At 39.8% G+C, this 17,812-nt stretch overlaps 1 protein-coding gene across 5 annotated transcripts in view; it reads left to right on the forward strand.

Moving 5' to 3' along the window:
• Positions 1-17,812, forward strand: part of LOC118220537 (neuronal-specific septin-3-like) — a 66,854-nt gene that overhangs the window by 19,841 nt on the left and 29,201 nt on the right. Inside the window, exon 1 of one of the 5 annotated variants that reach the window (XM_035404361.1) lies at positions 9,335-9,443. The exons of 1 other annotated variant lie outside the window; for it this stretch is intronic. Coding sequence is in view for 1 of the 4 variants with exons in the window: in XM_035404358.1 (XP_035260249.1) it covers positions 17,147-17,156 (10 nt within the window). In the remaining 3 variants the exon portion in view is untranslated. Of the gene's footprint in view, positions 1-9,334; positions 9,444-12,210; positions 12,385-15,257; positions 15,344-16,948; positions 17,157-17,812 lie in introns of those variants that run through there. 3 more of the 5 variants (XM_035404360.1, XM_035404359.1, XM_035404358.1) reach the window with 3 other exon arrangements.

Raw genomic sequence — 17,812 nt, forward strand, 5'->3', positions numbered from 1 at the left:
GTTTGTTGGGTTCATAATGTGGAAAGACTGAAATGTATCTTTCACACACATTTATATCAGCATTTAAATCTCATCACAAGTGAATGCAATCTGATGGCTTTCTATAAGATGCTTATATTCAATTTGTGACTAATTGCTATCAATGTGGAGGGAATAAGCCTACCTTTAATGCAAGTCAGCTTCGAAGATCCATGTATAATTATGGCCAAGTCAGGGAAAAGCTATGTCTTAAGGCGGAGAGCCAAGAGCTGTTTCACCAAAACAACACCTTATATAAGACTGTTTACCTTGGCAAATAAAATGTCATACCATTAGGGGGATATAGGGAAGGATTGTATTGATGCTGACAGGACCCACAGGCATTCATGGATAAAAACCAAATTGTTGCTATGTATGAAAAACACAAATCTGTTTTCATTAAATTGAGAAATATGAGCACCATGACATTTGACTCCACTAAAACATGACTGAAACCACAAGAAGAAACGTACCACAGATAGTCATTTGTAACAATGGCTCTATTCTGTTTTCAGGGCATTTTCTTTTGCTGCTTGTAAACAAAGTTTGCTCCATATGCCTGTTTTCATTTTAGTCTATCCATGGGTGTTTTGGACTAGCAGGCTTTATTATGATTCCCAGAATCCTAACTGCTTGGATAAAAACTATGGTAAACATAACTGTTCAGTGTAAATATAGTTGTGAGCTTAAATTGTATGGCTTTATATATATATATATATATATATATATATATATATATATATATATATAGCCTTTAAGCCAAGAAAAAATGTATTATTTATCATCTGCACATTGACAAGCTTTTAACTGGAAAAGGCTGCCTGGGGCAAAACATAATAATCCCAGTAATTTAAAAAATTACTAAAAAAAGAAAAGAAAAAAAAAAACAGACCAATTTGATGGAATTAATTAATTTGTGGTTGAAAAAAAATATTTTTGCTGCTGGCAATGGTTGTTCTGGAGTCCCTCAGATTCTGAGATAGATTTGAATTTAACAGACAACAATGTGGTCTGATGGATGGCTACAGCTACCTCACATAATATTCCTCCCCATTCCTTCCCCCTATTGCAGATTTAGGATACATTACAGCCTTATATTAGTAATAATCTTAAAGAACAATCGCAGCATTACTCCCGTTTGCATTGGTCCAAATACGACCATTGTCAAGACCATCACACAATTTTATAACAGAAACCCCTTGGGAACCATTTATGCCATGGGAAACTGGAAGCTAAAGAGCTTATTAATGTCGCTAATGACCTGTGTCTCCAGTCCCCGGTTGATGTTTCTGATTAACAGGAACTGCATAATTGGAAAAAAAATAATTGGCTGTGAATGTTATTGTGAGCTTAAGAAATGTGCCCTTTAGCTTTGCGAGCAGTCGTAGTGTCAGTTGCAGCATGGTTTCCCGGAAGTATACTTTTTGCACTTGAAATCCTTAGTGTTACCAATTGTGATTTAAGTTGTAGCAAAACCTGTAATGGTTTCTCAGATAGGATGGTGATAAAATTATTATAATTAACTGCATGCGAGAAGGTCCACAGTTTGATGAGGTTCGACCCGGAGGTCATGCCACAAGATGAACATGTTTTTCTTCGCTTTTATAATCCACTCCTCTATCAAAGGTGTTGACCACAAAACTGTCAGTTCCAAAAGCCGGGTTATATAATCTTAATACAAGCTTGCGTGATCTCAGAGGGCCTGAGTTATTTCGTGGTAGGAATAAGGCTATAATCAAAGACGCTGCGCTGCCATTTTCGGAAGTGTTTTAGTGCAGCCGGTATCACAATTAGCCCAAGGTAACCACCACCTAAGTCTGCCCTTTTAGTTGCGACTTGTTGCACCTTCATTCCACAGCCTTGAGTCATTCCCTCTCCGTGCTGTTCTCTGGTCACTAATCTGCTGTTTGTTATGGTCCATGGAGTGTTTAGGGTTTAATCCCTGAAATATGTGGAACTTGGAGGTAACGTGTCTTAAATAGCACGGGGTTTGTTGTGGCCTGGAGAGATTGTTGTGACAGCTCCTCTGCCTAATTTAGTTCTGGTTTGATCTCAAAGGGCATTCTCATGTTGATGGATATTTCAGATTTTTTCACTCTCTGCGAACATGACATTTTAAAAATCTATTTGTTAACCTGTTGATACAGGACACTGGCTGATTTGACTGTCGAGTGTAACTATAGCCATGTCATGAGTGCCAACTATTCAAAATACCACTATGATACATTGCGTCTTATGTATCACAGAGGTGCACAGGGCTGGCAGTGCAGTATGCATGCCCTTTATGTGAGTCATTGCAATGTGCGCTTCTCTGCATAATGCATATGTATTCAAGGGAGGATCATGTAAATAACAGACAGAGATATTGTAAGTGTGGCTGATTATATATTTTGTTAAATTTACAGAACGAGGGTTGATTTTTGCATGGAATTTCTCAATTTTCTCACCTCTGTAGGTAGGCGTAAATCTAGGCACAAGCAAGACGGGTATAGTCCTCAAAGATGCGCTGAGAAAATCTTTGCCACAAGAATCACATTACTCCAAATTCCCGAGCAAGAAATCATCAAATGTTCAGATTATTAATATTAATTATTATTGCTTAATTATTTCAGCCAAACAATAAAGGCTGGGTGTTTGTCATGACAGATGTTGGCTATAGCTGCAGAGCAAGCACAGAAAAGTTGTTAAAAGTCACAGAAAACTGAAAAAAGAGGAAGAAGTCAGTGTTTAAAAACATAATTTTTAAAATTGAATTAATTAATTCAATTTATTAACCAATTTGTCCATGCGGAGCAGTGGGAAATGATTGAAATAACATGCCCAGCTATAGCCAGTGCTTGAGGTTTCGAAAAAAATTAATGGAAAGTTGCTGCACTTGTAAGTAATACAAGTAAATGCATTGATAGGCTAGTGCGTAAAATCACGTTTGCCCATTATGGAAAGAGCATGCTTTTTGCCTTAAGCAGAACATTGTTAGAAACAGAGCACACTGAGCTTGCTGAAATTACATTACTAAAATAATAAAACACAGGGTTATCATATGTTTTTGTTGTTTCTTTAAAGTTAGATTTGGTATATGTTGCAAGGTTTTAGTCTTTCAGCAAATGTTGCCGTAACTACATTAAGTATTTTATTGTAACATCTGACTGCAGGCTGCATCGTAGTTACCATCCAAAACTGCTAAAAAATCACAGAAAGCTAAAAACAGGGAAATTCACTGAACTGCAAAAAAAGACAAACATCATGGAATCTGTGACACCTGCAACTTACGTGACAAAAACCCAGTCGTAGATATAACTATTCTTCTGGGAGAAATATAATATGACCTAGAACCTCCAACACAACGTTTCCCCATTCCATTCTGGCAATACTGAAGCTCCTTGTGACATTACACTCTCTCGCATCTGGATTAATTCAATCGGCAATTGCCGCCACAGCTGGAACATCACAGTGCAATCGATATTCTTTCCTCCACTGTCTGTTGTGCTGGGTATGCTTTTATGTGGCACCAGAAGATACATCAATTTCCTCACATCCAATGAAGATACACAGTACAATGTTCCGTGTTAAATCTATGGCCAGAGTGGACTCACATAAACTCTGTTAGAGTTGAATTAATACTGGACATTTTACTGTGTATTCAACAGGAGTTTTTTTTGTTTAACTGTGCCTTTTCAGCTCTGCTTCATATGCGCATTGTGAATAATAGGCAGCACTATTCACTGCCTGTGTAATTAGCTGTAGCCCTAGTAAATAAGACCTTAATTTCAGGCAGACTGTGAACGCACCAATATGTCTTGTCAGCCCGCAATTTGCGCTTCAAATTTTATGTACGTAAATCTGGAACGTAGGCTCTTCTCTGGCCTGCCATTTCAAAGTTGTGTGATGGGCAAACACTGGCTTTTTAAAAATGTTTGTCCTTTTTTAATAGGCACCCAGGACAGAGAACACCCAAGAATTCCCCAGACAAATTGCTACACAGTTTACCAAGGAGGTGTGGAGCCATTTGTGTGTTGAGAGGGTTTCTAAATAAACAGGAGACAGATGTGTGTTATGATTTCTGACTGTACAATTTTAATCTTAGTCACGTTAAATTAGAGGTGTGATGTAGACTTGTTTGACAAGTTGTCTGAAAATGACCTGTTGTGAAAAACCTGTTTGTTTTTCATGTAATGGGTTTTATAACATAAGGTTGGGTTTTTCCAGAAAGAACATACATTGAGAATGAGATTGCATTTTATTAGGTGCTGTTTATTTAGGCCTATTTATTTTTTATTTTTCATTATTGCCATTATAACAACACATTACACAATATTCATAAGTGCATTCAACAGGAATACAATATTTGAAGATTTCACAAAAAGTTTTATGCTGGTGTTGACTGTAGCACAATTGTTGTCACTAATGATGGAAAAATTCCTATCAGCTACCTATGACAAAGAACCCATTGTTGCTTGTGTTTGCGTGTGTTTTTGCTAGTGAGGAGAAGGAATGCACTGGAGGTGCAAGACGTTAAACCTGGGAGCTGCAATGATCTGTTGTTTAAAACATGTCATTGCAGTCCATAAGAAATGAATAATCAAGGCATTTGCAGTTATTTTTAAGTTTTTTTTAATGCCTTTGCTCTTGTTGAAGAACTACTTCATTGCTAAAAAGCCAAACTCCCAAGCACATGATATTTTACACATCACCTGGCTAGCAAATCACACGCGGTAAAGAAATAGTTAAACTTTTGATGCTTCTCTTTATTTAAAATGTGTTTGTGAGTAGTTTTTCATGACAGCCACGGTGTGGTTTCCAGCCCTTCAATCCCATTAAAAGAAGTGCAGCTGTTTTCCTCCTTTAAAAACATGACTATCTGATTCAGAGTAAACAGCCTGTAGTCCTGTACAGCAAGTGCTTTGATTTATAGCTGCACATGAGGGAGAATGTGTTCTTCATATGGAGGCAAATCATACATTTTCCCTCCGGTGAGAAAAATGGCGTATCTGTTAAATTCAAGTTGTGTGTCTTCCTCTTTAAATCCATACTGGAGTCACATATGACATAAACAGCCAACATAAGCATAGTTTACTGGAAGAGGAGTCAGTGAATGTGATCTAGCTGCTGTGTGTTTAATTTGTACTCATAAGTAATAACTATTTGTAGTAGTTTACTTAATCAGATCTCTCTCTCTCTCTCTCTCTCTCTCTGTCTCTCTCTCTCTCTCTCTCTCTCTCTCTCTCTCTCTATTACTTTTAAACATACACTAGTGTGGTTCATTTAATCAACATTTCATCAACATGTTCTAAAAATCTAACCAGTGGTACAATTAAAATACAGCTCAACCCATATCCCACATGCCTCATTGGTCTGGTTTGGCAGTTGTGGTTCAGCTCTTCAATAAGGTCCATTTTTTTACTTATTGATGAACTGTTCTGAAGGCAGTGGGCTGTTCCTATGAGCTTCTAGAAACAGTGCCTAACCCTTACTTTTTAATTGTGGGGAGCATGTAGCCAATTAAGGCTGCAGCTGCTGCTGTCTGCCTGGTCAGTACTGTACAGAAAATTTGCAACATGTGCGATTGTGTTGAGGGATTGAATTAGAAGCATGTGGCAAATGTGTCCGCAAATACTTTAAAAAACAATCCAGACCCAAGTAATTGCTGCAGAGAGCCTGCTGTGCTATCAAGTAACTTTCTTTCCCTCAGCTCAGATGTTGTTTGGACATGGCCTTCAGTGCTTAGATCGTTTCCTCAAATACAGTTTTGATTGTAGAGAATAATGAAGATGATATTTTTAATGTAGTTATAATCTTCAGCTGTATTGATTTATCCTGTCCTCCTGAGGACATGCTGCTTTCCATCTGGAACAATGGCTAATTCAGTTTGAACAGAACTGAACAGGTAAAGGGCCTATGGTGTCAGACAGAGGAATTCCGTACTATCTGTTCTTCTGTCCTACAAAGTGTAACTTGCAAGTTGTGATGGAAAAGAGGCTTGTGGAGTCGTGAGTAAATGGGGATCATGTATTGGTGTTTTCTTTTCTCTGGCCTGGAAAAAACTACACATAGTCGGCCTGAAGCCAGGAACACTCAGCCATGGGGACCCACTAGTGGCTGCTGATAGAAGCAGTGCATCTGGTTGTGTAATCTTGTTATTGTTCCTACAGACTGTGGGCCTTATGTGACCGTGCTTGCTTTCGGAAAGTTGCATGTGTTCAACATTGTTGGAAAAATGTGCTATAAAAGGTAGCAAATAGTTATCAAGGGCTTCTCAACTAAAGAGCTCTTAATAATAACTTATGAACTGTTATTGCACAAGTATTTTATTTGTTATTGTTATTGTCATGTGTTATTCTTGTTGTTATAACAGATATTATTCTGTTATTGTTATCTGTTATTATCTGTTATGTTATCTGTTGTTATAGGTCGTTACAGTGTAAAACTCTTATTATGCTTCAATAGCATCAGAATAATTTGAATAGATAGCCAGAGGTTAACTTACTGCAAGCTTACTGAAAAGAAACAATGGTGCCTTTTCTGTTTACCACATGCCGGAAGAGTGAGGCGTTTTCTGCCATTTGGGCTGTTTTTTTTCTTTCTGCATTTGTAAGGGAGAATGACTTCTAAATTGATAATCACTTGGGTTTGTATTTATACCTTTCCTATTGGTGGTTCTGAATGTTTCGAGATAATCTACAGTATATAAAATCCACTTAGTGCTACTCTTTAAGAAATGTGCAAACACACGTGGCCTGTAAGTCTGGAATATCTCCAGTAGTAAGTTTTGAAATAGTAACCAGTGGATTTAAATATCAAAGACCTGGACCTTCTCCATTTTCAAAATCCCCTAGAAATAGAGTACACATTTGAGTTGTGATTCATACCAGTTTTGAAAGATGATAACGGTGTGCTACTAAATAGGTTTGGCCAATATGCAGCACACTACACCAAGAGTAATGGTGCCAACTAATAATTGTCAAAGAGGAATGGAGCCATAATGGATGCCATGGACTTGGGTTTCTTCTGTCTTGGTTACATTAACACTATGCTTTCTATGCTTGATGCTGCTATTGAATATGGTAGGACTAAGGCTAGTGTGGGATCACTTGCCTGTAAAATAAAATAAAAGAGATTTATTTTTAAAAATTTAGCAGCATCAGTAACAGCACTTTTGTAACTGTGGTACAATGTAAGAATGGAGAGATGGTTAATTCATGGTATGGACCTGCTACATGAAGACTTTGAGTGGAAATGCCTGGCTCACCCCTGAGCCAGCAAACTTAACCTGCAACCAATCCAGTGTTAAACTAGGTTTGTAGAGAAAAGGCCTAAGCTTGTAATATTGTTCCAGGAAATATGGGTCAGTTACCAGATGTGCTCTGTACATAAAACCACTGAGTTTCAGACTTTGCCGGGTCATAAAAAGGGAAGAGTGGAATCACTATTAATGCTAAAATAAAGACTTAATGTACTGTTTCCTTCTTTTGAAAGGATGGGATTTTGGATAAAGTGCTGTACTCAGGAGGATCAAGTAATGACTTTTGGACATAACTGAATTCTCAAACAACCAATTTTTTTCTGGCCGGGTGGTACATTAGAAGATATTCCTCAGGAAGACTGTGCATTCTTTGTGGAGTGCTGTATTCTACACAGAATAGTGGTAGCAGCAGAGTATGATGGTTAGGGAACTGGGCTTGTAACCTACAGTAGGTTCAATTCCCAGGTAGGACACTGTCGTATTTAACCTGAATTCCTTCAATATACAGATGTGTGACAAATTAAGGGAAAAACCAACATTAAGTGTCTTAGTAAGGTGTTGGGCCACCATGAGCCACCACAACAGCTTTAATATGCCTTGGCATAGATTCTACAGGTCTCTGGAACTCAACTGGAGGGATGGAACAACATTCTTCCAAAACATAACATCCCTAATTTGGTGTTTTGATGATGGTGGTGGAGAGTGCTGTCTAACATGCTGGTCCAGAATCTCCCATAGGTGATCAACTGGATTGAGATCGAATGACTGCAAAGGCCGTAGCATATGATTCACATAATGTTCATGCTCATTAAACTATTCAGTGACGCCTCGTGCCCTGTGGATGGGGGCATTGTCATCACTCTCAACGGGATAGAAATGTTTCATCATTGGATAAAGGTGATCACAGACTTCAACAGCCAAGAAAAGCACAAATGCTAGCCTAAATGGCCAGAAAAGACAACCCAATATCAACATAATCTAGCCAAGTGTTGTATTTTTTCTATTTATAATTATAGATGAAGGGCTGAAAGTTCTAAATCATAAATTAAAATGATATTGTATTGCGGAAATGAGGACATTTTATAGTAATTTCCAATAATCATTCAGGAAATGGTCTTACTGATACTGTGCAGTTGTATCACATGATGGGACCTGACAGATGGCCCCCAGAAAACATTATTTGCAGCATGGCTGAGGAGAGAGACACAAATATAACATGGCTGTTAGGCCTGTTTCACTGACCATTCAGTGAAATAAAGTAAATTAAATCATTGGTCCTTTACATCTGTTAGAAAATTATTTTATATGTAAAATATAAATAATTTTATTTGAAATTCTACTGAGAAGGGTATTTCGTTATGTTGCATTTTTAGCTTGGCCAGTGTCATGTCCCGTCTCTCAGCAGGAAATACAGCACTGTATGTCCAGCAGATGGCAGCAGAGCAGAATCACTTCCATCTACCTTTGGTCTGTTAGGAATCAGTTCCAGGACTGCATATACATTCGAGTAAACAGAGTGCCGACATTTTATTTAGTGAGACTGAAATAACATGAGTGGTATTGTTTTCTTTGGCTCTCTGCCTAAGTTTGTTTATCTTTAAGAGCATCCCTATTGGTAATGGGCTGTAAATGATGTGTTTATTTATGGGCACCAGAGTTTCTCAGTGTTTCTTCTTACCTCTCAGTGCCTGAGGAACGAGGGAAAACAAAGAAACTTTTATCTGCAAACATGGCACTCATGCGCCAGGAGGTTGTGTACTTTGACCGAGGGGTTGCGTGAAACAGTCTGGGAAAGAGCAGGGTGTGAACGTCTAAACCTGACAAAGGTCAGCAGAGGTGTAGTGTGAAGCTATTAAGATCAAAAATAGACCTCATAATGCTTCACTCTCGGATGTGCTCTGAACTGAAGTCCCACTCTCTATGAAGCACACATCAATTTGGTGTGCTGAAGAGGAAATTGAAATGCGAGTGAAAGTGAGTGTGTATATTTATACATGTGGCGCTACGCTGTATATAGCTGGGCAAATTAGTTGTCTGACCTCAACAGCAGCTTAAATTAGAAAAGACGACTGACTGCATGTTGCGTATTGGGGACAGGGGCCTCTGAACAGGCATAGAAGTGTAAAAACAACAGGAGGAGTCTTACAGCTAGCCTGCCCACTACGACCACTGCACCTTCTCACAGGTGAGTGTTAAAGCCTGTTCACATGTCCTTGCAGGAAGACTGCACACTGGGTGTCACACAGCATCAGTTGTAACAACTGTGTCTTGTGTGTGTGTGTGTACATGTGTGTGTGTGTGTGTGTGTAGGTGTGTGTGTACGTGTGTGTGTACATGTGTGTGTGTGTGCGCGCAACTCTATTTGACCAGTCACTGGGATCATTTGTTTCACGTTTGGCTGCCATTTCATGCAAGGCCACTTAATAAAGGGAAACTGTTGGAAAATTATGATCATTGGTGGTTTTTCTAATCTCCTGTTGGCTGTAGGCTCGTGAATTCATTTTAGGTCTATTTTCCAAGGGCATCTTGCCATGATAGTTTTTTTTTTGTTGTTAGTTTTTTCTGTGATTTAAGGGGTTTTCCAGGTTTGGTTGGAGACTGTAATGCAATACTGGTTGATGCCCTCGTCAGTATGTCTCTCTGTAATAGATTAGCTGTCATTTTATTCAGCTTTACTTTCTCACTGGTAAAGAAGCCGACATTATGAAATTAATATTACATAACTACATTCTCCTTCTGAGAGCAAAATTCAATCTTGTTAGGCTCTGGAATGATGCCAGGTTAGCTCAGGGAAGTGCCGAGCTTTCAGAACACTAGTGCGGATATGTAACTCCTGGGGCAAACTCCATCAATGGATAAGGGACAAGGGGCTGCATGATTAGTTCCTAAGAGAACATTATAGATGCTTATATGTATGATGTCCCTCTCTGACCCTGGGTCTTTCCCTGTGTGGCACTGTTTCAATGTCCAGATTTTATTTTCAAAGGAAAATAATGCCTGAAAGTAGCTCCTATTATGGCCAGGTGCATTTGTCATGGCATCTAATATTAGAGCATTCCCCATGTGGTAAAATGAAAAGGCTAATTAAATGACCTGCTCACACATCCCTGTCTAGAAGGAGTCGCTTCGCCATACATGGGCATGTGAAGGTCAGCTCAGCTGTGGTTCAGAAGAGATCCCTCCACACACAGAAACAGTCTGATCCTCTAATGAGAAAGATGAACTTTTCAGTCTGTCAGCCTGAGCAAAATTCACAAAACAGCTGCTTGCTCCTCTGATTGTCTGATTGTATTCAATTAAAATAGCTAAAATTGGCTAAAACTTTATCAACTAGGCGGAGTTTACATGTTAATACTTGCTGTACAGACCATTCAAATCCTTCAAGGAAATCAGACTGAAGATGCATTGCTGATCACTTTGCAGGTGCTGGACATATTGACATATTGTTATATTTTTATAACCTTTGAAAACAGAAATTAAACATAATCCTATTAAGAAATGTTTGCATATATAAGGAATGGTATGTTGCAGGTTTATTATGGAGGAACTATTTGTGGAATGTGTTGTTAAATGCTAATGGATCTGGCCTGTGCAATGAACACGAAAGAACAAAAATACCAAAGAAATATTACAAAAGAAGGCATTTTATGCAATGACTAATACAAACATCCATTAATTTTTTTATCCTAAAATAACAGCTTTTTTGAGAGAAGATAAAATAAAAAGCACAGAATAATACAGTCAGCAAAGAAAATTATTCCTTCAGTGAACTAGAGGTGCTATCACTCCCTGCTGTGGAAACACTTCTGAGCTGCATTTACTATTACCAAAAAATGATCGATGACCTTTAATCTGAAGACTATATATCCACTGTAACAGGCCGGCCCAGGGTTACAGGGGGCTGAACACAGCATTCATATACTGCCTTGTGAAGAGGCCCCGTTGACAGACAGTTTTTGAGGCTGGGCCCAAGGTGCTGGGTTAGAGACAGGACCTGGGGAAGAATGTATTGGGGCAAAGTGAAATGATTTCCTTTCTGACAGCAGGGCATGGGCTTGAGTCTGCTTCCTGCAGAAAGACACCCTCCTAAACAAACCCTCTCAGCAGTTTGTGCCCTTCAGCTCAGACCATGTGAGATTGTATTATTTAAATGCATGCCAACATATGCTGGGAAGCAGCTTTTTAATACAGCTGAGCAAGTATGCAATTTGTGCAATGTGTGCAACAAAAAAGCAACTATTTTTATGACCCAGAGCTGGCATGGGTTGTTGTTTAGTTCTGTAATTAATATGCTATTTGAACCATAGCAATGCTTATATGATAATACGTATACATGTGTAATAAATAGAAGTAAATAAAAATAAATACTATAAATAAACATATACAGTACAGGAGTGGTATGGTTTTGTCCTCTTTTTCAGTAAGGAGTGCAAATCAAGCTTGAGAATTTGAGCGATTTAGTTCCCTCACAGGCTGAAGGAAAAGGCATTAGCAAATAATATGAGTGATTAAATGGCAGAGTGCATATGGCAGGTATATCAGTGGCTCAAATGCTGACTGAGCTAGCATCTGGGGGTTATTAATGAGATATTGCAGTATGACAGTCTGGTATTAGAATGAGATATGAACTACACACTCAGGGTTTCTATATTTCATATACTGTATATACAGTCATGTGATGTGTTTGCCTGTAGAAATGAAATAGTTCCTGGTAATGTAATTATTTCAGGATCACTTGCATACCTGTGAATGTGAATGGCGGAAGACTGTTGATTGTGAGGGATTTCCAGGGAAAGACCTGGAGTGCACTGGTCCAGGCAGTGGAGTGTGAGGAGACAGGGGAGAGGTTGGAGTGAGTGTATGGGGGTTCATTTGTATTGTGTGAGTGTCCTGAACGCTGGCCCTCTCTTCCTCCCTGGACAAACAGAACCACACACCGCTCCTCGCTTCCCGCTCCAGAGTTCCCTTTCTCCGCCTGCTGTTTTCTTTTCCCTTTTTCGCGGGACTGGGGGTATCTGCTCACTGTTTGTGAAATTTAACAGTTTGCAATTTTGTGAGTGTCCCAAACAAAGCCCTGGAAAGTTGGCAGTGCTATGTTCGTTTTGAGGTTTGTGGTGGATTATCGGGTGAGTTATACTGCTTTTCTCTTAGGGTGAACTCGGCTGCTTCTAACTTCTAACTATAGATGCCATGTAGTTTGCTTATTTCATGATGTTATATATTGGGATGCATATTATGGGATTGGAATCTTGGTGATGTATGGATTAGCTATGGATTTCATGTCGGTATTACAACTTTAATAGACTTTTTGTATAAAGAATTGTTTTCTTGTTTTCAGAAATGAAGTAGTAGTCTAGTGGAACACCCATAATTTTCTCAGCTACATTTCTTCTCAGCATGTTGCTGGTCAGTCAGTTACCATGTGACTACGCCATCATCTCTCTGGGTTTTAAAGCCCCCACCCCTATGTATAGCACACTGAGGTGTGGACAGTAAAACTGAAGCCACTGGGCCTATTATGGTATTTCTGGGTAAGTGATCACCAGGTAAATGTTTCATATTTACTAAATGGTTATCTTAAAATAATGGTCGCATGACCATATGCTTATGCAATTCCACTGCATCCCTATATTTTTAACTTGCCCAGTCTTGTTCCAGGCCGGTGTTGGCCATCATTGGGTGGCTAATTCATCCTCTGTTCTGGCAAAATCATGACATAATTACCTTTGTTTTCAGTTGCAAAATGTGTATTTGACTTCCTGTGAGGCACATGGATTAAAAACACCATGCGTTTAGCGGAAAAGTTTTTATGGAGCTAAACATAAATTAGGATGGTCAATCTAGAGCTGCCTGAGACAGCAAGATGCATAACATGATGAGTAGATGCTCTGCTCTTAAAAGCAAAGGACCCTGGAAAAGCGCATGCCATGTATGCTCATAGCAATGGTGATGTACAAGACTGAGACTACGTTTAAAACTGGCAGCGGATGCCAAGAGCTTTATACTATACTACAGTGGTTTGTTTTCAAACCAGGATTTGGTCAAAACCTTGAAAATGGCACCAGCTTTTACGATGCTTATTGCCCATGTGCAGTTGCTGGGACTGTGATAGCAGGAAAGGAAAGGGTTACTTTAAAGCTTTCTGTACCTCAAGCTTTGAATAGCCAAACTACTTGGAGTGCCACAACCTTTGAGTGAGACAAGAAGTATTTCCCTTTTTGCTGCTCAGAATGTTAATTTCATACAAAGGCTGAGCTCTTTTTCTATTGTAAGCCAAAATTATGCAAATGAAAAGCTCAACTTTAAGGAAAAAGTTTATGCGGGGCTTATGTGTGTATTGTGTGTGTGTGTGTGTGTGTGTCTGTTGTGCAGTGTGGGAGAAGCAGACATTGGCTTAATGAATTAAAGAGCACATGGGGTTGGGGGAGGGGTGAACAGACTGAGGAGCTGCCTCCCCTCTGTGAAAGCAGGAGGCCCTTTCAGTTACACTGCAGTAGCACCATGCTTTGACAATCTGTCTCAACATTGCTGCCTGATACAAAACAGTGTTCCTTTTGAGCTCATCTGCAATTGCAGATAAACCTGTCAACTTTCAGTAATGTGTTTTTGTAGTCCAGTGCTCTTTAGCGTCTGCATTTACCTGCTTTCGCCAGCAGGTTTATTTGAATCGTTCACTTTATGGGAGTAATTCATGCCATGTCTGCTCGAGCGTAACATTGCCATTCAGGAATCCTGCTTTGGAGCCTCCCACTACCAGCAGGGGTCTCTAGAGAGCAAAAATAGCCTTCTGAAATAATTGGACTGGTATGTTCACTATAATACCCCCTATTCCGTGTGCAGTCCTGAGGGAGGAATGAAGCATTGTTGTATACAATCGACCTTTCTTTCTCACTCCCAATGTCACCCACATGAAGATTTGACCTCTAACCCCTTCATTTTTTGGCAAGTGTTACATCCTTCTGCTTCTTTCCTTGGTCACCCCCGTCCACTTTCTTTTTATTTTGTTCTCACTCGAAAGGGTCCAGCTAGAAAAAATGTTGACAAAGCATTGACATCACTGTTCTGTGCCAAGACCGACTCCAATACAATGAATTACCATTGACATGGAAACTTGCTAAGGATTAAAATGGTTGGGAAAGACCCTGGTGTTTGTTTTCAGCATAAAAATTCAGAATAGGCAAAGGCAGCTACTGATTATCAAATAATATAATTGAGGGTCCAGAATATATCTTTGTTTTCGTAGTTTTGTGCATAGCCCTCTCACTGAAAGTTAATTGGCTCTTGAATTAGTGGGTTTGTCAAACAGTACCTTATATTTGGAAGATATGTGACATGCAAGTTGAGGGTTTCATGAGTTCTTCAATATCTTATATGAAGAGGTCCCCATGTGATAAGTATGGTAGCCTAATGTTTTTTTTCTGTTGTCCTACAGAAATAGTGTCAGAGTGAAGGTACATTATCTGCTGAGAGACAATGTGGGATGGGAATGCGGACAGTCTGGGATTGTCTTGCCCAGCACTTTTCCCTTTTGAGGGAGAGAAAAAAGGATCTCTGTCTCCAGCACCCGTCCCCCCACTGAAAGCCAAGATGCAGATTTCCATAGACAATACCTCATCCTGTAATAGCCGGTTCAGCCTAAACTAAAGGAGAGGTTTTTGTGTCTAGCACTTTTCCAGGCATCCAAATTCTCAGATTTTTGTCTGAGACATTGGGCTGTGTCATTACACTTTTTGTTGTGTTCCTCTATAACTGCTTGGACTGCTGTGGTTATCTGAGACCGCACATATATGAAGGTTTGAGCCGTGACCTTATATCACACATTATGGTTACATTAGTGAAAGCATTCAAAAGTCAACCATCCGGGGCCTTTTGGGAACAGAAATTTGAACAGAGTGCAGATGGTTTAACACAAACAGGAAGTACAAGCCCTACAGAGGAGGAAACACTTCACTGCACAAGCTTATCTATGTGGCGGCTTTAGAACACGCCCACCCGCTGTGGTAGAACTGTAGATATCCTGTGCACTTGAAGTGTTGAATGCCGACACATGTCTCTGTCCTCCAGGCTCTTCACAGCTAAATTAAGGTAAATATCAGTACATGAAACCCTCAAGTTCTTTGGGATCTGATGTAAAGTTTGGGCTAATAGCTGGTAATATCTTTCAGCCAGTGGTTTCTGTAGGTGAGATTTATTACACTGATTACTTATTAGACAGGCTGGGCAATAATAAGTTGTTCATTGTAGTACATTTTCTAAGGGTGAATGTTCACATGCGTTATTGCTTACATCCACACAGTGTTGTCATCTGTTTTGCTTTGGTCTGAATTAGATATGAAGGACTGCACCTAGTCCCAGACCAAGGAGTTGCTCAATGATACCATTACCACACGACACTAATCCCAGTAGTACATAAAAAGGTGGACTGTCTCTGCAGGGCTGATGGAATTCTGTGTTCTATCTCAGGAGGATCCTTGGGGGCAATAGGTTTGTGGAGGAGGACAACGCTGTTGGATGTATTTAAACATGGTACAATCCATGTCCTAGAGATTTCAAATGACTAGACATTTCTGTTTTCCCTGTCGCTGATGGGCTAATCTGACACATATTGGGGGGAGGGGAAGATAGATATGCATCTGAAGTGCTTGAAAGCACAAGTGAAAAACAGTAGTTCTTTAGCAGGAACTGTCACTTTTTTTTAAGTGAAGATAGAGGTTGGATGATAAATGAAACCCAGAGGCCAAAAAGCCTACAAGGTATAAAGAGGAGCTGTTTGTATAAAACTACTGAGGATGAAACTGAACAGAGACAATGTCTATACTGTCTCAACCACTTGTTTAAACATTCTCTTGATAATATGCCATAATTTACCAGATTTTGATAGCTTCTAAGAATTGTATGGAAAACTGTTCAGTGAAATACAACAAAAAATCCTAACAAAATGTAAATACCAGGGATCTCTTTTTTCTTTTTCTTTTTTAAGCAGTGAAAGTCATCAGGGCACTGTCCACCCAAAGGACCACTTGTTGTTACATTAAGCCTTTAATGTGTATTACTCAAGCTGACTAGGCCCTGACTTGTGACTTGTGACAACTGATGACTTTCATTGCTTAAAAAAAGGAAAAAGAAAAAAGAGATCCCTGGTATTTACATTTTGTTAGGATTTTTTGTTGTATTTCACTATTATTAATAGATAAGTTTAGTTACTAATGATCTTATTATGAAACATTGTTTTGCTGTCAACAGTCTTGTTTGGCAGATGGCCAAGGGGGTTTCTGCAAAGTGGTTGGCATCTATGATGGAGGCGAGATTATGTTAGAGACAATCTTTTTGATCAAGGCAATTTAAATTTGTGAACATGAGTAACTCTTCTTTCCCTGGAGAATTGTTAGTTTTATGTTTGGGTTAGTTTTATAGTCAGCAGTGTGCTCCTTGCAACAGACCATCAGCAGCTTCAGCGGCCTGTGAAGGCATCTGTGAAGATGCCGTGTGTGAGAGGTAGAGAGAGGAGCGGAGCGGGGAGGCCAAAGCAGAGCGGCTGGGTCAGTGTGCTCTGTTGGATTAGTGCAAGCTTCTTGGCAATCTGCATTTGAATGGCTGAGTGCAGCCTGAGCCGTTAGACTCACTCCCTCACTCTGACACACAGGAGGGAGAGGGAGGGAGGGAGGGAGGGAGGGAAGGAAGGAGAGAGTGAAAGAGAGAGAGACTCTTATTGGAACACATCAGCGACAGCGCTCGTTGCTTCTTCAGCACAGGAACAATTGCGAGGTTTTAAGACAGCGGCAAAACAGGCAGGAGTGCTCTCGGCCTCGCAGTGGCCCAGTTCCCTGCTTGGCAGTAGCGTGATTGGATTACCGGCGTATCCAGAGGGAGGCAGACAGAGTTTTGTGAATGAGAGAAGGTAGGAATCTCTGTTCTGTTCTTTGAATGAGGGCTCGCTCTCAGCGCTTCTTTCCCTAACAATGGGCCTGGCCAGGAATGGCCTCCTTCATCAGCAGCTGAAGTCGAGGCTCTTTGCTGTTTGAATGCTGTGCACAGCTCTGCTGCTCCAATTCAGCATGTAGAGGCAGCTTTCTAGCTTTTTTCAAATCTTTGAATCTGGTTGGCATCCAGGCTGCCTAACTTTTATTTCACGCGATTGCACTGTGTCACTCTGAACTTCATTCAAACGGTTATCTCATATTTATCTCTGCTCTGCTGCTCCGAAGGCCACTATTGAAGCACATCTAGCTTTAATAATGCAAGAAGAGGAACACGCCACTGTGTAGTTTAAACAGCAGTCCCAGTTTGAAGATAATCTAATTCAAAAGCAAACATTAAAAGCGCATTGACAGACTTTACTGCTGAAATCAATGTTAAAACAAGCCAAAATAAGGAGGTCAAAGTCTGGCATCCTCCCAAAACTCCTTTAATGAATTAATTCTGAAATGTTCATGTGGGAATTACTGGAACTGCATCGCTGCTCTCATTGTAATTTTATATTGTACTGCAGATAAAAATGTAAAAAAACAATGAGATGCACTTGTGACATAGCTTCTTTGGCATGATGGGTTTATG

Source organism: Anguilla anguilla, chromosome 2, assembly GCF_013347855.1.
Source record: "Anguilla anguilla isolate fAngAng1 chromosome 2, fAngAng1.pri, whole genome shotgun sequence".
NCBI classification, from domain to species: Eukaryota; Metazoa; Chordata; class Actinopteri; order Anguilliformes; family Anguillidae; genus Anguilla; species Anguilla anguilla.